Source organism: Martes martes (genome assembly GCF_963455335.1).
Source record: "Martes martes genome assembly, chromosome: 6".
Classification (NCBI taxonomy): Eukaryota; Metazoa; Chordata; class Mammalia; order Carnivora; family Mustelidae; genus Martes; species Martes martes.
In genome coordinates, this window is record NC_137893.1 from 139,028,648 (window position 1) to 139,050,786 (window position 22,139).

The 22,139-nt window shown below is 37.5% G+C and overlaps 1 protein-coding gene across 4 annotated transcripts in view; it reads right to left on the minus strand.

Annotated features, from left to right (window-relative positions):
- Positions 1-22,139, minus strand: part of DEK (DEK proto-oncogene) — a 33,603-nt gene that overhangs the window by 10,834 nt on the left and 630 nt on the right. For 2 of the 4 annotated variants that reach the window (XM_080805386.1, XM_080805387.1), the window contains exons 2-7: positions 21,958-22,120; positions 18,875-18,976; positions 18,514-18,623; positions 17,399-17,493; positions 15,875-15,995; positions 10,294-10,482 (exon numbers count right to left, since the gene is read on the minus strand). In XM_080805386.1, the coding sequence (XP_080661512.1) occupies positions 10,294-10,482; positions 15,875-15,995; positions 17,399-17,493; positions 18,514-18,623; positions 18,875-18,976; positions 21,958-22,111 (771 nt within the window). In that variant the 5' untranslated portion in view covers positions 22,112-22,120. The remainder of the gene's footprint in view (positions 1-10,293; positions 10,483-15,874; positions 15,996-17,398; positions 17,494-18,513; positions 18,624-18,874; positions 18,977-21,957; positions 22,121-22,139) is intronic. The other 2 variants (XM_080805388.1, XM_080805389.1) reach the window with 1 other exon arrangement.

The following is a 22,139-nucleotide window of genomic DNA, read 5'->3' on the forward strand; positions in this document are numbered from 1 at the left end:
ATCGTGGGAGAGGGAGAAGCAGGCTCCCCACCAAGCAGGGAGCCTAATGCAGGACTTGATCCCAGGACCCCGGGATCATGACCTGAGCCAAAAGCAGACACTTAACGACTGAGCCACCCGGGCACCCCTTTATCACAAGTTTCTTAAGGGTATATTTGACAATCTCCATGAGAAGAGACACCTGACTGCCTTATTTAGCTCTATCAGTCCCCCGCAACCTTAAAAATGTTTAGCATAAAGCAGCCATTTAAATATTTGTCATGTTCATTTCTGTATCATTTTTAGGATGTGGTTTACTTGTACTCTGAACCCAGGACGTGGTTAAAATGTAATTAAAAGGAAAAAGAAAAAGGCATCTCTATAGTCCTGCTTTCACATACACTATCTTATGTGAGCTTAAAAAAAAAAAAAAATCCAAAGACAAAACAGTTTATTTCATTACAAAGGAGGAAAACATCTGAGTAGTTGACAGCCAATGCCTTATAGATAGTAAGAAGACCTGATTCACAAGTTCAGTATGCCTACCACAGATTAGTTGCTTATAGAAATGACTAACGTACCAATGCATGTCTTTTAAGCCAGAGTTGAAATGACAGAAATAAGCCAGTGATATCATAACCTATTTATGTTCTTAAATTTAACTTTTCCATTACATACAAATGTTACCAATAACAATCAATTAAAAAAAAGTTGGTAGAAAATGCAAAATAGCAACAAAGATCACCAAACTCTGCATTAGGGCTCTTTGGCTTTTACCCTCCAAATTTTGTAGGGGCCCTAGGATCATTTCTCTACAATTTTTTTTTAAAGCTAAGATGTGCCTTGGTGTAATCTTACTTTGTATAGTTTTTATCAAATCTATTTCACTCTGCTGACCTCTCCTGTTTATCCTTTAAAAGCTCAGATGAAATCATTATCTTCTGTGAGGATTTCCTGTCTGATCTTTGCTCCCCAAACGTCCCTAGAAAGAGGTAAATACCCTTTATCTTCTGAACCTCCGTATTATCTTATCCAAATCTTTTTTAGCTTTTAAGTTACACTCTACTATACTTTTTTCCTCCTGATCTTTGACTTCTCCCTCTCTACCAAATGCCGAAGGCAGAGACCCAAATGTTTCTTGATCTCCAGCTCAAGCTCAGAAACGGACACTGAGTAGTTGCTATGTAATTATTTGGAAGATTGAGATGGGAAAAGACTCTTGGAAACCAGGTAACTATTGAAGATCAATTCTCAACCCTGAGGTTTTATGTCATCAGCACCACTCTGCTTGCTAGAACATGTTTGCTACCAACAGAAGCCAAACTTCTTGGCTTTTTTAACGTAACTGTCTTATGGCACAACTTACTGATACAGATCGCACATATAAGAGAAGAGAGAGAGACCATCAGGTAAATCATCAAGGGTGAGGCCTTGCTGCCCTGCAGCAGACTCACCCAGCTATAAATCTTCTAAGATGACAGATAAATTTACAGTCTGAATCTCTCACCAAGCTTTCTCTACAAAGTGCCAGAGGGTAATTAATTTAGGCTTTGCTGCCTACATGTGCTTACTGTTGCAATCTTCATTTTTTATTTTCATAAATATTTCAAAAATGGAAAAAACCATCCTCAGTTTCTAGGCTGCACAAAACAGGCCATAGGTTGGATCTGGTGTACAGGGCTATGGTTGTCAATTACTGATCCAGATTATAAATTACTGGAGCTATATAGGTTAAAGGCAGGAACTAGATAAATTTGTCAATAAGATAATTCCTTAGATTATATATATTTATGTCAAAAGTTTTTAGTTTTTTAAATAATCCCAAGTAGACATTACTTACTAAATTATCTAAAGCCATTGCTTAAACAGGAAAAAATATACAGTGGAAAAAGACAGTCTCTTCAATAAATGGTGCTAGGAAAATCGGACAGCTATGTATAAAAGAATGAAACTTGACCATTCTCTTACACCATACAGAAAGATAAACTCGAAATGGATAAAAGACCTCAACGTGAGGCAGGAATCTATCAAAATCCTAGAGGAGAACATAGCAGTAACCTCTTCGACATCGGCCACAGCAACTTCTTTCAAGACATGTCTCCAAAGACAAAGGAAACAAAAGCAAAAATAAACTTTTGGGACTTCATCCAGATCAAAAGCTTCTGCACAGCAAAGGAAACAGTCAACAAAACAAAGAGGCAACCCACGGAATTGGAGAAGATATTCACAAATGACAGTACAAAGGGCTGATATCCAAGATCTATAAAGAACTCAAATTCAACACTCAAAAAACAGATAATCACATCAAAAAATGGGCAGAAGACAGACACTTCTCCAAAGAAGACACAGAAATGGCTAACAGACACATGAAAAAATGCTCATCATCATTAGCCATCAAGGAAATTCCAATCAAAACCACACTGAGATACCACCTTACACCAGTCAGAATGGCCAAATTAACAAGACAGTAACAACATGTGTTGGAGAGGATGTAGGGAAAGGGGAACCCTCTTACACTGTTGGTGGGAATGCAAGTTAGTGCAGCCACTTTGGAAAACAGTGTGGAGATTCTTCAAGAAATTAAAAATAAAGCTACCCTATGACCCTGTAATTGCACTACTGGGTATTTACCCCAAAGATACAGATGTAGTGAAAAGAAGGGCCATCTGTACCCCAATGTTCACAGCAGCAATGGCCACCGTCGCCAAACTGTGGAAAGAGCCAAGATGCCCTTCAATGGATAAATGGATAAAGAAGATATGGTCCATATATACAATGAAGTATTATGCCTCCATCAGAAAGGATGAATACCCAACTTCTGTATCAACGTGGATGGGACTGGAAGAGATTATGCTGAGTGAAATAAGTTAAGCAGAGAGAGTCAATTATCATATGGTTTCACTTACTTGTGGAGCATAAGGGATAACATGGAGGACACTGGGTGAAGGAGAGGAGAAGGGAGTTGGGGGAAATGAGGGGGAGATGAACCATGAGAGACTGTGGACTCTGAGAAACAAACTGAGGGTTTTGGAGGGGTGGGGGTGGGGGGTTAGGTGAGCCTGGTGGTGGGTATTAAGGAGGGCAAGTATTGTATAGAGCACTGGGTATGCTGCATCAACAATGAATCTTGGAACACTGAAAAAATAAATTAAAAAAAATAAAAGCTCTTGCTTAAAATCAAATTTGAATCTAAATCAGTAGTTCTATATAGACAACTCTGAAGACAGAAGCATATGCACTAGCCACTCTGGGAAGAGTAATATGGACAAGACATTAAGAAATATTACACCTGAAACTAATGTGACATTGTGTGTCAACTGTACTTTAATACTATATATATATGTATTTATTATATCCTTGGAGTGCACAATAGAGGATATATCAGCCTCACTCTTGGAATCAAGACTGACCAAGATACAAGATATGAAACTACACGGCACGTCGGAGAGTCTCAGGATGTCTGCTCCTTGTGTTTACCAAGAAACACTTACTGAATGAGTACCTCTCCCCAGGTAGACTATTCCTAGCAGACAGAGGCCAGGTCTTTTCTTCCCTCCTCAGCAAAATTCAGGTAGAACAAGACCATCATTCTGAATAAACAAGAATGATGCATCTATTATTCCCAACATGCCCAACCTCCTGAGCTCTCCAGAGTCTGGCTTCAGTGCACACTGCTCTAGCTTCATCTCTCACTGCTTTACTTCTGGACACATTACATAACCACAAACAAGTGTATCTCTCTGAGGGACCCTGGGCTTTCTTGCTCCCCCTCTCTGTCCACATGTCCAACTTCCCTTTCTATTCCCAAGGTCAATTTCAACCAGCATTTGTATTATTTCTCTCCAGAGCTTTCCCTCAGGGATAGGAATATTTTCTTTGGGAATCCTATATTAAGTATCATTTGAATGGTATTTGGGTAGAAATTATTTTCTGGAACCTCAATAGCACTTAGTGTATTCTCAATTTATTGAACTGAATAAAGTAAAAGTGACAACATCAGACAACCCTGCTTTAGAATCTCAAAATATTTTGGAAAATTTTAGTAACTATAGCAAACCGATTATGTGGCATTACAAAGGAAAAATGCTGGAGGCACTCATGAAAGTTAACTAACATTTTGTTACTTAATCAAACAAGAGTCAAGACTTGAGTCTTTCATCAAAATACGTGGGAAAAAATTAGGTGGCTACGTTTAAAAAAAAATTAAGAAAAGACTAGTTTCCAAATTGTCTTGGATTTATTAAGGTTCTGGCTCATTATTTCTGAATCTGCTGTGAGTAGTTCAAACAGAACCATCCGGTATTATAGTAAATTTTAATGCAAAACAGACAAAAGGGAAACACAAAAATTGACAACTGCCATTAATTTCAGATAGTACCTCGTACTATGATCTAATTTTGTAAAAGATTAGTAACAGAAAATTTTTTAAAATCTGAAAAGGATTTTTTGTTATCTCTGATAACCATGAAGGTATAGAATCAGAGGAAGGACACAAGTACTTTTTGAAGGAAGGCAAAAAAAAAAAAATCTTGGGAGAAAAGGCTTACCTATCTTTTATAGGCAGCAGGGCTCTTGAAGGAGGGTCTCCAAAAAAGACGCCTGTCACAGAGCCAGAATCCTGTCCTCACAGCAGAAAGGTTGTACTGGGTGAACAGATGAACAAAATAAAAATTAGCTTAAAATACACTATTCTTTGAACAACTTGGCTGAGAAAACTCAAGACTGCCAAGAGTAAAGAATGTGCAAGGCTCATTGTATCACAAAAGATATGAAAGCCAGTTAAAGTCTAAGATTTTATTATGATTATTCAGTTTTGCCTTCCTGAAAAAGATTTTAATTGATACAGTTTTCTAAATCCTCTTTATCAAATTATGAGATGGGGGTGGAGGTGGGGGGCTCTCTTTTTTTTAAGAAAATAATTAGGAACTAATGAAACTTTTTAATTCACCCTCCCACTACTACCAAATAATTCCCTGAATGGTCCAAATATATGTTTACCAAAAAAGGTAACCAAAGTCTCTCTGATCTGCCAAACATGGTAGGATGGCTCAATCAACCTCTTTATTTGCTTTTCTCCACTGATGTAAGAAAGCTACCACCTGGATCTCAGCTTCCCCTGCAGCTAGAGGTAGAGGCGTGATGAAGTTCTGGCCAAGGCAACATACACAGAGATCGCTGGTAAAAGGTATCCCCTCTGGGGGAAAAAAAAGCAAACACATTCCTAGAAGAAAGCCTTTGCCCTTCTCTATCAGGAGCAAGGATTCAAGGTCTAAAGGTAAAACCACCATCTTGTGATCATGAGGTTAAGTGCCACATATGCAGATGGCGGCTCAGGAACAAAGAGGATACTAAAATTCTTGATACCTTTCTCGAGCTGATGTACTGGCCCCCCAGATCGCCTGTCTGTGGATTTCCTGTCATGAAAGAAAAAAGAACTCCCGTTTTGGACATTACTAGTAAGGTTTTGAAGTATTTACAGTTGAAGACATTCCTGATACCTATGAGTACATTCAGATAAATTTTAAATACCAAGTAATAATTCAGTTTGCTGTATACTTTTCCAGCTTGTAAGAGTGTTATAAAAATACTAAGAAAACAGAAGGAGTATTAGAATAAAATTTTAAAAAACTAAGTATGCTTTTAAGGGTCTAAGAGATTATCAGAACTGTTTTCTTCAGGTGGGAAGCCATGCTTCCCATTCTGTACTCTCCAGCAGTTCTCTATGCCTAAGGTCTAACACCCGTGGTAAATGACAAACCTAAGCATGGTTTAAGCTCACTGGTTCATATGAGCAATCTTCTCCTAAAGATGCTAATCCAGTATAGGAAACAGATGATTTTCAGAATAACTTTATAGGAAATACCTAAACGTGTCATTTTCCTATTCCCTAATTTTTTTTTAAGATTTTATTTATTTATTTGACAGACAGAGATCACAAGTAGGCAGAGAGGCAGGCAGAGAGAGAGGAAGGGAAGCAGGCTCCCCGCTGAGCAGAGAGCCCGATGCGGGGCTCGATCCCAGGACCCTGGGATCATGACCTGAGCTGAAGGCAGAGGCTTTAACCCACTGAGCCACCCAGGCGCCCCCCTATTCCCTCATTTTTAAGAAATTTCATCTACACTACAAATTTCCCAATTCTAAACCGCTCTCCTACTGCCCTAACTAAGCAAACGTCCAAGAGCCAAGACGGTAAGTTTAAAACAACTCTTAATAAAGTCACTCTTGGAAAGAAAGGGTTTCTTAAGAAAAGGAGGATTTGGGGCGCCTGGGTGGCTCAGTGGGTTAAAGCCTCTGCCTTTGGCTCGGGTTGTGATCTCAGGGTCCTGGTATCAAGCCCTACATTGGTCTCCTTGCTCACTGGGGAGCCTGCTTCCCTTCCTCTCTCTCTGTGATCTGTCAAATAAATAAAATCTTAAACAAAAAAAAAAAAAAAAAAGAAAGAAAGAAAGAAAAGGAGGATTTAAAACCGCTGTGAACCACTCACTGCCTATTACAGAAACAGAACTCCAGGTACAGAGAACCTCCAACAAAATGTCTTAGCAATTACTGGCTAACAGCCTTTTATATATGACACGTTTTCTTACAAAACACTTAAAAAAAACCTGACAATTATTTTAACTACGTGGTTGCCAGTGACTTCAATCTTACATTTAAGAGATAATAAATTAACTTACAAATATCCTAGTCTTCCACACAGCTACATCTGAAAATGAGCAGATGAATGAGTAACACTCAACCTCACATAACTGGTCAATGGACAACTATAACTCGAACTGGATTTCTGCTTCAGAGTCCTGACTTTATCTATGGGACATAGATTATTTAGTCCAAAGCCCTCAGTTGACAGAGGAAATCAAAGATAGCATTTATCGGGGCGCCTGGGTGGCTCAGTGGGTTAAGTCGCTGCCTTCGGCTCAGGTCATGATCTCAGGGTCCTGGGATCGAGCCCTGCATCGGGCTCCTTGCTCAGTGGGGAGCCTGCTTCCTCCTTTCTCTCTGCCTGCCTCTCTGCCTGCTTGTGCTCTCCGTCTATCAAATAAATAAATAAATAAAATCTTTAAAAAAAAAAAAAAGATAGCATTTATCTACTCAACTTCATACATAGTTACTTACTCTAAGAATCTAAAATAAAACAAGAATATATTAATGGGGGAGAGGCCTTTCCCCCCCCCCCAAATTCAAGATTTTTTCCTTTATTTGACAGAGCACAAGCAGGGAGAGCAGAAGGGGCAGAGAGGGAGAAGCAAGCTCCCTGCTGAGCAGGGAGCCCGATGCAAAACTCGATCCTAGGACCCCAAGATCATGACCTGAGCCGAAGGCAGACACTTTACCCACTGAGCCACCCACGTGCCCTGGGGGAAAAGTCTTTTATTTAAAGGAAAAATCTGTCTCAGGAAATAAACAGAATAATATTAACTTGGTAATTTTCTATGAAAAGAATCTACCAAAAAATTCTATCTACAGGCAATTCACAACTTTTCCTATCAACCTGTAACTCTTTTGGCCTCTGAGCCCTGGGGGGCTCAGTTAGGCAGCTTTCTTCAGCTCAGGTCATGATCCCAAGGTCCTGGGATCAAGCCCCACATGGGGCTCCTTGCTTAGTGAGAAGCCCGCTTCTCCCTCTCCCTGCCCCTCCCCCTGCTTGTACACTCACTTTCAATATCTGTCAAATAAATAAAATCTTAAAAAAAAAAAAAGAAAAAGGAAAAAGACATCCTTTCATAGTAATAATAAAACATAATGCTGCTTGTGAAGTCCCTAACAAAGTTAACACTTAACTAAGTCCTCAAAAAAATGGAAAAATAAGGGAAAACACAGTTACCATAAAAATACTGTTCCTCCTGCTAGTACTTACCATTCATAGGAACAGAATCAGAAATAAAGTTTTGTTTTTTTAAGATTTTATTTATTTATTTGACAGAGAGATAGAGAGTACAAGCAGGCAGAGTGGCAGGCAGAGGGAGAAGAGGAAGCAGACTGTCCACTGAGCAGGGACCCAATGCCAGGACCCTAGAATCATGACCTGAGCCAAAGGCAACCGCTCAACCGACTGAGGCACCCAGGCACCCCAGAAATAAAGTTTTTTGAGAACAGTCCTAAATCTGAGATAGCCTTTAGAGCCATGAATAATAGAGTTATCAAGAAAAAAAAAAGAGAGTATTTCTCGGCCCAGATTTTACTAGATTGTATTTTAGGATGTTTGTCAGTACGAGTCCAAGGACAAAAACCAAAGAGGAGAATGGAGCGTTTGATACAGCATTTATGTTGTGTGACTTTATATGACTGTAAAAGTCTTATTTGTTTTCTTTTTTTCCTACATGGGTTTTCACCATTTGACCTGGGTTTCTAGCAAATGATCCTTTTTTATAGTCCCATAGAAAGGCTTTGATTTATAAGTGGGACAGTTCCACTTGTGATCACTGTTCAGGAACCAATATGGTTACAAATCAGAGGTCATCTATATTACAAACTTCCAAGTAATTCTACTTAGAATAGGACAATCATCTGGAAAGCAAGAAAGAAAATTAGTATAAAACACCCTCACCTTTTAACCTGCACCTTAGCAACGACAGGAAGCCTAGGTTTAGCAATACTACATATGATAAAAGGTTATCTTAATACTACTAGTAGTAGCAGCAGCTAATACACAGTACTTGTACCAAGCAGTGCTCTAAGTGGTTTAAACAAAGTCACTGAAATCAACCCTTTGAGGCTGGTCCTGTTATCAACCGCTATTACAGATGAGAAGCTGAGGTATACAGTTTATAAGTAATCTGCCCAAAGTCATACTCCAAGATACAGCTGGGATTTGTACCCAAAAGAGTTTCCAAAGCCCATACCCATAATCACATTGCTTCTACGGAAAAATTAAATGTTTATATTCTATGACAACTTTTCATGCTTTAAATCTGCCTTTAAAAAGGTTTTAGGAAGCATAGTGAACACATGTAGTAACAACCCAAAATCTGTTGAATAAGGATGATTATTACTGCAAAATTGCTATTATTACAGATTCACATATAAACAAACCTGTTTCCCTCTTGATGTCCTTAGAATCTATTCCATAAAAAACCTTAGAGCTGAGATTTCTCATCTTCCTTTGCTCCAAAAATATATTATGAAATACCTGCTAGACCTGTAATATTCTTTTGTAAATTATTACGCATTTCAGACTTAGCTTTATAGAAGCTAAGTCTTTTTTGTCTTTACAAAACTGACATTAAAACAATCATGTATTTTATGTGCCTAAAAACAAATACACACACACACACACACAAAATCAGAGTTGATCCCATCTTTATTCCTTCTAATCCAGGAGTTACCAACTGGAGGTGATCCTCCTGCCCCCACCCGCAAGGACATTTGGCAATGTCTGGAGACATTTCTGGTATTTACAATTGGAGGTTCAGGGGGTTGTAGGGGAAGGTGCTATTGTCTTCTATTGGAGAAACATTCTATAAGGCACAAGACAGCCCTCCACAACAAAGAATCACCCTGGCTTAAAAAAGTCAAGCCAAAAAAAAAAAAAAAAAAGCCAATTAAGGTCCCTAAATAAGACAAGGAAGATGACCCAATTTACATAGCAAGGTCTGACAACTGAAGGAGACACCAGAACAAAGTTAAAACAGTCTCTACCAAAACACTATTAACCATAATAAGAAATCATCTGAGGATATGTATCAACAAGAGGGTAAAGCTAATTTTTTAAATGGCTCAGCGGCTCTCCTCCTCCTGAAGTTTCACTTGGAAAACTAAATATTCTCAAAATTTTACAGATATGCCCAAGTAAAAGAAAACGGCAGGCATTCCTAAGTGATACAAAACTTGCCCACCCATCAAATAAACTTCAAACACTATTCTTCTCATTAAATAATCCCCAATGAGTTGAGAAAACCTGGGGTCCTTAAACCCCTTGCTTTTTTCCATAAAACAGAACAAAATGCCTCAAATCAATCATAAAATACTAATGTAAAAAAATTCTCAAACAATCTGCTTCTTTGGGTTCCTGTTCAGTACATGCACTGCTCTCCTTTCCCATTTACCTACTCTAATCTTCAAGGTCCAGCTCAAATCCAGCCAACCTCACTCCTCCAACTTCAAACTCTCACATGGCCATAAAACCAAAAGCTCCAGTAAGACAAAGAAAAGATCTATACTTAACTATTTTTGTGTCTTTGGAATTAAAAACAACCAATATGGTAGTAACAGTTTCTAGACTGTTTCCTGGCTATACCTATCACATGACAGGAATATTTAACTCTCCCCATGGAAAGAAATGAGGGGAAAAAAAACCCAAAACACCCAACATTTTACCTCCTCTTCACTTTCTTTATCTTCATCATCTGAAGACTCTTCTTTGTTTTTCTTTTCATCTTCATCACTGCTGGATTCATCTGACAGAATTTCAGGACATTTGGTTCGCTTAGCTTTCCTTGCCATTCCAGAACTGTTCCGTTCCTTTTTGTTGCCTTTGCTAGAACTTTTTTTAGATTTTGGCAATGGCTGTGTACAATAAAATAAAGATAACACCAATGGGTGATTATATTTCCAAGTCAATCATTTTTGGTAACTACTTATCAACTCAATCATTCTTGTTCCTGTCTCAAGAAGTATTTCCAAACTTAGCAGCTTTACAGAGAACAATTCATCTCTGAAGTGTCAAGTTGATCTTTTTGTCCACAATACCCTTTCATTTGTGTTCTAACACCTAGGTAAGACTCTTCACAAATGCTGAAATACATACTCTGTGTTCTGACATGGGATTAGAAGCCCAAGCACACACTGTATTAATCTCAGACAGTTATTTACACCTTATCAAGGCAATATTTTGAGTTAGACTTGTAATTTATTTCATTGCTATAAGCATTAAAACTGTCAATGCCATCAGGGAAAATACAAATCAAAACCTCAATGAGATACCACCTTACACCAGTCAAAATGACTAAAATTAAGAAGTCAGGTGTTGGCAAGGATGTGGACAAAGAGGAACCCTCCTGTGCTGTTGGTGGGAATGCAAGCTAATGTAGCCGCTCTGGAGAACAGTATGGAGGTTCCTCAAAAAGTTGAAAATAGAGCTACTCTATGACCCAGCAATTGCACTACTGGGTATTTACCCCAAGATACAAATGTAGTGATCCAGAGGGGCACATGCACCCAAATGTTTATAGCAGCAATGTCCACAACAGCCAAACAATGGAAAGAACCTAGATGTCCATCAGCAGATGAATGGATAAAGATGTGAGATCTATATATCTACATATAGATATATATATATACACACACACATAAAAATACAACACATATATATACACACACACGCACATACACATGATGGAATATTATACAGCCATCAAAAATTGAAATCCTGCCATTTGCAACAACGTGGATGGAACTAGAGGGCATTACGCTAAGCCAAATAAGTCAATCACAGAAAGACAATTATCATGTGATCTCACTGATATGAGGAATTTAAGAAACAAGACAGAGGATCATAGAGGAAGGGAGGGAAAAATGTAACAAGACAAAACCAGAGAGGGAGACAAATCATAAAAGACTCTTAATCTTAGGAAACAAAAAGGGTTGCTGGAGGGGAGGGAGGTGGGAGGAATGGGGTAGCTGGGTGATGGACATTAGGGAGGGTATGTGCTATGGTGAATGCTGTGAACTGTGTAAGAATGATGAATCACAGACCTGTATCCCTGAAACCAATAATACACTATACGTTAATAAAAAATTAATTGATTAATAATCTCATCCAAAAAACCAAAAACCTATTAATGCCAGAGGAGATTTTTGCTTTAGGGGATCCTCCAATCAAAAGATTGCAGACATCCATAAAGGAAATAAAACCTCACTTTACACATCCTGAATTTATGAACTATATAGTTTATATTCATATTACTTCTGGGCTCTACTTTCAGTAATGCCAGAATTATACTCTCATTGATGATTCTAAATATGCAATTAGTGTTGGGATGTTAATTATGAAGCTAATTAAGAACCACAAAATACATGTACTGCTTTTACTCTGATATTTAATTAAACCACGCATATTTAAAAAGCAGAGATCATGAGATCAAACAATCTGATTATATCAACCAGCAAATTTAATTCTTAAATGCTTTCTTAGGGGAGTATTTGCTAGCTTATGAAACTGAAAACCATAAAATAACCTTGCATAAAAGATCTGAAAAAATTTACCCTGAAGAATTACAATTTCCAAAGTAATAGGTATCTTTTGTTTTTATTTTGCCTTTATTGTTTTCTATAATAAGCAGAAACAGTAAGGAAAATTTGGTAACATAACCTTATGATATGCAACTGTATAAATGTTAGAGGTAACTTTAGGAAAAATCTTTCATGAAGCTAGCAGAATCACAGATTCTTTCTCTTCTAGAATGTTTCAGTTTTAAGGATCACTGTCCCCTGCACAAAAATTAAGAAAAGGTGGCTGTTTTGTGTATGTAGTGTTCTCAGGCTATATACAATCCACAAGACAGCCTCTAGCTACCCCCCCAAAAACCTATCCTTCCTAAAGGCAGACTGGGCAAGAGTCAATGTAGGTCACTTCAGGAATTTTAAGTTAGTAGACCAGTGATATTTCTCAGAGGGTTTCTCTATAAGGGTCTATTAAAAAACTTCCTTGAATGTGTATAGATATCCTTATTATGTGACCTGTTACCATTACAAACTAGTACCAGGAACTGAATCTATTTGTATAAATTCTTTGATCTTCCTGGAACAAAGGTGACTCATTGTCCAAACTATCATATGAAATCCAGGACTCAAATATATTAGAAAAATGTGGTATCCTTTACTATCTAAGTTCAGGAACCAGATACAGGTAGTAAGAATAAGATCTGTATATGGATTCAGTAGTAATATGATGGGTGCAGGATAATCTATGCAGGAAGTGGAAGAATACGTTAAATCATTCAAGTAACCAATGAAAAAAATACAACTTCCAAAAATAAGTAAGGAGCTTTAAAAAAAAGTAACAATACACAAATGTTTTAGAGCTTTCTTATACTGGTTCTAAAAACAGTTGACTCTATTAACCAGAATCCAGTCTCAAAAGCATCATCCCTTTTTAGAAACAAAATCTGAAAAACAGATAATCAAGGTAGAAGTACAAAAAAAGGATAGTAAAACAATGTTAATTCAATAATTTTATTATTTTGGAGAAAGAAACTAGTACTAAGAAGTTTATAGTGTTTTTCTTAAATGACAAAAAGGTACAGTAGTGTAGAAAATAACTTGAGATTGATTATCATTACATTGAGGATTAGTTCTCGCAGAATCTTACAAAGAAAGTAGATGTGTAAGAGCTGGATTCCATGGGGGGAGGGAGGATGGGTGAGCCTGGTGGTGGGTATTAAGGAGGGCACATACTGCATGGAGCATGGGTGTGGTGCATAAACAATGAATCTTGAACACTGAAATAATAAAATTAAATTAATTAAAAAATTTTTAAAAAGAGTTGTATTATGTAAGGCTAAAAGAGTGGTTCTCAGAATATGGTTCATGCACCCTGGGGCTTCCTGAGGCCTTTTCAGAAGCCCACGAGGTCAAAACTATTTTCATAATAATATCAAGACATTATGTACTTTCTCTTTTCACCGTGTTGACATTTGTACTGACTATGCAAAGGCAAAGGTGACTGTAAAACTGCAGGCACCTTAGTACTAAAGGCGGCGGAGGCCACCAACTGTGCTAACAGTCACTGTATTCCTCACAGCCACAAACTAGAAAGAAAAAAAAAGGTGTTTCCTTTAAGAATGTCTTTGATGAAGCAGTAAATATTGTATTAACTCTCAACCTGTATGTGTCTTTATGCAATCTGTAACAAAATGGGAGGTACACATAGAATATGTTCACTACACACTGAACTTCACTGGTTTTCTCAAGAAAAATCCCGTGCACAACTGAGCTGTGAGCTAAGCTAGCTACCTCTTCCATGAAACACCGTTCATAAAAGAACTGTCAAAGTATGCCTATTCAGACTTCGATAGTGAAAACACATGTGTTCAAAATAAAGACGACCTGTCACTGTAAGGAAAACAACTGATGGTATTTACTGCCAATGACAAATGTCCAAACTTTACATGGGCTACTCACATCTATCACCAAGAACTAACAGTCCCCCAATACCTAAAGATTCTTCTGATGAGATGGTGGTTATATTAATGAATGACTTTTTGACAGTGCTTAGTGGAAAGGTGCCCACATCTGGAAGATCCGCATAATTCAGAAAAACCAATAATTTCCAAATGGTGAGTGCAATTACAAAATCATAGATAAAAAGCCCAGGAGTTCATTGACTTGGTTTCAGAGCCTACATTATAATGAACCTTTAATAAACTACTACTGTGGAGTTTTGGTACTGTATCAAAGGAGAAAACAGGTAATTATCTCCAGGTTTTTAAAATATTCCTTTTTCTAACTACTTACCTGTGAGAAGATGATTTCCTTTACATACTTTAAGTAAAAAAAGTCACATGTGCAATAGACTGAAATGCAGAAGCAAGTGAGAATAGCCAGACATGAACAGACTTGTAAAAATATATTCTTCCAATTTTGGGGGAAGTCTAGTTATTTTTCATATAAAATATTACTTGTGTTAGCATGTACTAGGCTTACCATTAATTTAAAATTTTTTTGGTTTTTATTATGATACAGTAAATATCAAAATAACCCATATAAAAGCTTCTGGAGTCCTCATTAATTTTTAAGAGAGTAATCAGGTCCTAAAAACCAACAATTAAAAAATCACTGAGGAAAAGAATATAAACATATCCCCCGTAACCTAAGCAACTTAGTAATGTCTTCCGGAGAAATGGTATTCAATCGCCACATGAAATTGCAATCTGGCCATAGTAAAAACTTAGAAAAACAGATAATCTCTCATCTTTAAGCCAATTTGAAACACCGAAACAAAAGATTTACCACGGCCCTTGGGTTTTCAGCTGCATGACAATTTATGAAAATATCCTTTATCAGTCTTTGCGCAGCTAATGATTGACTGGACCAGCAGCAGATAAAACCAAAGTCCCAGAGCTACTTTCTGATTCCTCATCTTTATGACTTCTCCCCTCACTGAAGGTATGCCCCTGAACTCCTAGGTCCTCTCGATCTCTTCATAATTTCCTTACTATCAAAATAAGGAAGAAAATTAAAAATATTTACTAACAAACTTCAAACAAACTGAAAAGGCAGGGTCAGGTAAGTTAACACTTCAATAGACATTTCAAGTCAGTCATGTCATTTGTTAAACAATTCAGGCAAACCTAATCTAAATTTAAGGAAGAATGGGGGAAAGTGTAAGACCATTTTACTTCCCTGTTCAGCTCCTGGGCTCTGCTGATTCTGGAAAGCCAATCCAAGAAACTTGTAAGAGTCAGCTTGGGGTTTTTTTGTTTTTTGTTTTTTGAATGTTCTATTTTCATAACCTTATTCTAGTGTCTAGAAATCATCCAGTTCTAATATATCCCCGTCCATCTTTCCTGACCTGGTGGAAGGTTGCACACCCTCCCTAACCAATCCAACACCTCACCCTCAACTCAACCTGTTTCTGTTCTTCCAGTGCCTTCTAGATATATAACCCTGGAACTTTGTATTTCTGCCCATTTAACTTAATTTAGTGAATAATTATTTTTCTGAATCTTATCTTTTTTATCTGATGAGAGGATGTATCTGTGTGGCTTCTATGTTATTTCTATGTTATTTCTATCATGAAACTGTAGCAGATATGTCAACAGAGGCATATTCTTTGAATGCAGAAGGCAATATTGAATATTGACGAGAAATGCTAACAAACTAAATTGTTCCATAAAAAAAGTAAGGAAAGACTATGAATACTTGATTTGTTACTGAAATAATAAAAATTGGTCCTCACTTTGCCAGAAGGCTTTGGATGCATTAAGAAATTCAAGATCCTCTTCACCAGTTCACTATTCACACCTGATCTCTCCAAATCAAGAACCTCGCAGATGCTCTTTAACATGGCATTTCTAAATCTAAAACAGAAAATGAAAGAAACCAAATTTATTATGCACCGAAGTTTATAAATATTCTCTACAACATAAAGAGACAATAGCTAACAAAACTGGCTCAGGTACAAACATTAAAAAAACATCTAATGTTTCGGGCGCCTGGGTGGCTCAGTGGGTTAAAGCCTCTGCTTTCAGCTCAGATCGTGATCCCAGGGTTCTGGGATCGAGCCCCGCATCGGGCTCTCTGCTCAGCAGGGAGCCTGCTTCTCTTCTTCTCTCTCTGCCTGCCTCTCTGCCTACTTGTGATCTCTGTCAAATAAATAAATAAAATCTTTAAAAAAAAAAAATCTAATGTTTCTCCAAATCTAAAGTACTTTCCTAATAATCTTGACCAATGCACAAAATGTAACCAAATATGATCATTGATAAATTGAAAACACTGTTTACTAATTAAGTTTTAAAGATAGTAAAAAGAATAAATGAAGTTGGGGCATTTGGGTGGCTCAGTCAGTTAAGCATCTGACTCTGAGCTCAGCTCAGGTCTCAATCTCAGGGTCAAAATTCAAGGCCCAAGCTGGGCTCCACACTGGGCATGCAGCCTACTTTAAAAAATAAAAAAAGTCAATTCCCTAGGAAATAATGTAAAAGGTTTGCAGCACTATAAAATTCACGGATTTGACAATGTTTCAGGTTGGTGACTAAATACTACATTTTCCCCCTTAGCACTCCTACTATTACAACATTTTGATGAAGAAACAGGTAATCATCTTTTTGATTTAGAACTCTTAAACTATAGGGGATTTAACAAACAAAAGCTCTTAATATAACATCTTGCTTACATTATGGTAAAGAACAGTGTTCCTATCAAATTATCTTCAAAATAGTTTAAATGGTACCTGTAAGTTCGTGGAACAGAGTGGCTGGCAGAGAACAAGAGTGGGGGAGATTTTTCACTATATTCCCCTTTGACTTTCTGGACTACATGAACAACTTGTGTATATAGTTCTTCTAAGAAGTAGAAACGTCGTTACATATGAGTTTTTAATACTAATATTCATTATTAGAAAGTAATGAACATCCTAAGTTGATAGTTATGAAGAAAAGTCAGATCTTGGCACTTAAAGCAAAGAATTAGCAGTCTACTAAAAATGTCTAAATGAAGGGCGCCTGGGTGGCTCAGTGGGTTAAAGACTCTGCCTTCGGCTCAGGTCATGATCCCAGGACCCTGGGATCAAGTCCCGCATCGTGCTCTCTGCTCAGCGGGGAGCCTGCTTCTCCCCTTCTCTCTGCCTGCCTCTCTGCCTACTTGTGCGCTCTGTCAAATAAATAAAATCTTAAAAAAAAAAGTCTAAATGGTCATATTTAAACGATTAAAAATAAACTTGTAACACATTGATCAAAACACAATACTTATGAAAATAACTTACTTTTTCAACATTTCTTCCTTCTTTTTGTATTGGACACTTCCTTTTTCAAATGGAAAGCCACTGAACTGACCCACATTCTTCTTTAACGAGGACACCTGAAAATGTTTCCCTTATTATTAATGCTATTTATTACCCAGTGATGTACATAAGAAAAAAATTCAAAGCCAACATCTTTATTTTCGTATCTGTCTCCCACTTACAACAGTGGTTTATTCAGCACTTCTTAATCACAACTGAAAACTGTACTTGTTACTAAAGTATTAATGTTATAAAAGGCTTGTAAGTTTAATTCTTCAAAAATAACAATTTCACTTTGAATGAATTTCCATCTAGGAATTCTTACTGGCAATTATAAAACCACAACTAAATGTTATCTGACAACACTGAGGGATGTGGAAAGTTACTTCTTAGAAAAACTCCTTTTTTAAATAATGCAAGTCACTAGTAATATTTATTTCCCAAATCAGTCAGTCATGGATTTTATTCTTTGAAAAGAACAAAGGACCTCCAAAAGTTAATACCATTTAGCAGTAATAAGACCTGCGTATATCAGACTGTGGGGAGGATGACATGAAATTATACCACGCTCCAGATATTTGATTCTAACTGCAAGCTTCACTTTGCCCATGCATAACCCAAAGCAAAGTTTCCTCAATTATACAAAATACTGAAGTTGTGTGTACAGTGTAATTTGGTAAATGATATACTGATTTGTTCTGACAAATTTCCTGACAAAAAATTACCACCTAATTTACCAGATATATGCTCAAAATGAGATACAATTATACTGTATCACTTATTCTGAATAGCTAAATATATCCAAAAAATAAATTCAATACATTTAAAGATCACTAAAAATCACCACTATTTGGATTTCACATTTTGAAATTTCAGTTTGGCATAAAAATAACTATAGACAAAGCCTGGATATTACAATCCTACTGCTAATATCTAACTATATATTCTACAATAAATCATTTAATATGTGTCTCAGCTTGTTCACTAGTATGGTACAGAAATTGAACTAGCTGATTGCTGAAGTCCTTTCCAGAACTAAAATTATGCTTCTTTTCATAAATATGTTACTAGGTTAAAGATATAAAAAAGGTCTTAACTGTGCCTGGCCTGTTGTAAAGCAGTTTATGTAGATTTCTAAGTTCATCTGTTTTCTTTTTACTCAGGAAGAAATGTATCCTTTCAATTTCACAAAGTTTCTGTCCCTTTCCTAGAAAAAAAGAAAAAAAACAAACACTGTAATAATTAAATACCCTTTATGTGTTAATACATTTACAAAGTCATTTTAATCACAATTATTTTACAGTATAATTTACATACAGCTTTTGCTGAATAGAGCAAACTAAATAAAATTATACCCATAATATATAACTACTTAGTCAACACTAAAAACTAAGCACTGCTGACCATCATTTTGTACACTCAGGCAGTTTTACCATAAAATGAAAAGAACAAACTTACCTTGTGCAATGGTAAATGGCTCTCTCTGTAAGGAAGAGACTTGCATGGTCAATCTCTCTACTTTTTTCTTTTCCCTCTTGCCTTCCACGATGAGACTTTTTTCTAGAAATTAATTTAATACTTCTTAAATAGCTAAAAGCTTAAAAAACATGTTAACACTACGGATAAACATGTAGCAAAACCCTGCAGAAACCTCTAATACCTTACTCTTCTGACCAAGACTCTGAGAAGCAAATGATGAAAGATGAATATACTTAATGATAAGTTAATAGCATCACCAAGTTTTTTTTTTAAGAGTAGCATTTTACTCACCTGGCAACCTCACCAGGGATCCAGTTTAAAAAAAAAAAAATCACAAAGCGAACAAAGTTTTATTGCACTACAACTGTTGCCAATGAAAGTCTAGTCACTGTGCAAAATCACCACAGCCTTCACTAAGCCTACTTTTTGATTAGACCTAATTCTGTTGATTGTGATTTAGTTTATGGTACCTCATCAAACAGCAAGTTTAGACAGAGATTACAACAACTTCAAAAACATATCAAAAAAAGCAGTAATTCAGTAAGCAGATGAAAGAAAAAGAAAGACCTTAGCTAAGGCAGAGCAGCCTGAAATTGCTATAAATAGGGTAAAATTCTAGAAGTTTACGTTTACTGCAATTGACGGGGTGGACGTCACTTTGTGGTTCAGTAAATGTTTATAACAACGGCCATAAATCGTTCTAAAAAAGTTAAACTGTTTATAGTACAGAATGCTTTTATTTAAAAAAGAGACTAGAAGATAAAGAACATATACTTTAAAACAAAACATTGAGCTTAAATTTCCAAAACGATTTAACTACTGAGATAAATTCAGATAAAAAAAAGAGGACACTATCACTGAAGGTCCTTTCGTTCATTCAACTGAATTCTTGTTTTGTGCAAAGCTTCACTAGATACTAAAGGGGGGGATGAACAGATGGTTAAGACACTGAATAACTCTTGAAAGAGATACGTCCACTGGTAGTGATGAGACACAAACATACCCCAAGCAGAAGATGATAGAACACTAAAGGAAATCTACAAATAAAAGTTCTTTGAGCTGAAGAGAGTAATTATTTTTGGATTAAGGAAAAAGGATCAAAACAGTGGAGTTGGCTTTGAAGGATAGGTAAGATTTGGCGATGTAAGGATTTGCACAGAAAGAATTAGGAAGGATAAAGGGATTCCAGCAGGTATATTCTGCAATGGTGTGCAGAGTGAAGAAAATGTACTCTACCGCAAACCCTGTTATCATGCTACTTCCTTTCCCTGAGTGATTTCAACCACCTGCTCACCTCTGATTACCATCCATAAGCTAATGATTTTCCTGCTCTCTCTTTAGCAGGAGTTTCAAATCAGCTATCAGGGGCAACAACTGGACAGCTCCACTTCTTGTCTTATAGGTACCTAATGCAGTGCGCTCAAAACAGAAGTCATACTGATCTCCAAACACGCTCACCTTTGTGAGTTCTATCTTTCAGAAAACAGTAATATTGTCAACTCAGCTGCGGAAGACAGAAACCTGAAAGTCATCTTTTCTAGCTCCTCCCCCACCCAAGTCAAGTCAATCCCACCTTTATTTGGCACAAACTACACTGCCTTGTTTCTGTGATGCGTCAGCTGCAGAATTAAATTTTCAGGGCTAACCAGGATAAAAACCTTAACAATTTTAGTTGTTCCACAAACACCTCAAATGAGGGAATAGAACAATAAGCAATTAGAACAAGTACAGAATTGCTTCGGGGTAATTTGGGGGGGGAAAAAATCACAACTTCAGCTACCGTCAGTTCCCCAAGCATTGCTATATCTGCCATTTGTAATATTTTTACATGATTTCTACAATTTTTCCTGACACATAGGAATGCATCATCTAAGTGGTATCACAACCCTATCTTTAAAAAGACACTAAAAAACAAAAAATTGGGAGGAAAAAAAAAAAAACGCCGGAGGAAAATTTTGGACTAGTTGAGATCCTGCAGCCAATTTTCAGTTACTGCATTATGAGTAATTTAGAAGTAAATTTGTATATTTTTCCTAAGCATTTTTGTACTTAAAGTGTGGAAGTGCTCCTTTCTCAGAACACCTACCACTTTAAACAAACCATGTAATCTCAACCCAGATTGTACTCATAAAACGCTGACCATGGGCGCCTTTAGACTTAAAAGAAACTGACAGTTGAACCCGGGTCTAGGAAAAAACAACTTCCAACTTCTTCCTAAATATGGCTGAGCTAGAGCCACCTGCGAAACAAACCTAGACTGGGCTAATATCATCAGAGAATTCTAAGAACTGTGATCTGGATTTTTAAGTGGCTGCAGACGTTTTCAGAAGCTGGCTCTGACCCACGCGTGCTGGGGAAAGCGATGCTGTACCTCCCCCGAATTCTGTCGGGTTCTTCATGCCTCCAGGTAAATAAATACTGGTTAATACTGCTCTTCCGCAACTCCAAAACTGAGACAGCTTTCGGAACTCTTTCACAGCTCACTGCTTTCATACTTAACTACTTTCTCAAGCAGCAACAGCTTTCACTGGTGTTTCCCCGTGAAAGTTAACTCCCCCGAGCCTTTGAGAAAGGCCTCTGCTGACGTTCCGCAAAGACACCAAAGTTGTCCAAGTATTTCCAGGACTAGCAAAATAACGTCTTTAAGTCTTCATGTGGTTTTCCAGGAACGACCTCGCCATAACGTCCAAAGACAGAACAACACCTGTACTTACATTAGCAAAAGATGAAAATTAAAAACGGCTGCCCTAGCGACTTCAAAAACTAGCGGTTTTAAAAAAGCAGATCTGAAACTCAGAAACGTCCTGTCGCATGGGAAGACGTTGCGAGCACGCACTGCTGACCACAAGTCCACCGCACTCCAAGACACGCAGTAACGGCGCTAACACGTTATCTCCTACCACCTGGAACCCACCGAGTTAATGCTCCGCTGCTGCACAACCCCAAAAAGGGATACAGCTCGCAAACATTCTCTCCGATTTGGCGTCTCCGGGCGCAAAAAAAAGGGGGGGACAGAAGGGTTTTCTGTGAAATCCATCACCAGGAACCCGACTTTCTCCCACCTTTTTCTTCCTCCTCCTCCTCTTCCTCCTCCTCCTCGTCGTCCTCGTCCTCCTCTTCACTTTCCTCTCTCTGGCCGGGCATTTCGGGTTCCTTCTCGGACGCGGGCTGGGTGGGGGTTCCCTCTCCCTCTGCAGCTGGGCCCGAGGAGGACATGCTGTGGACCTGCGGGCGGCCAGGAAGC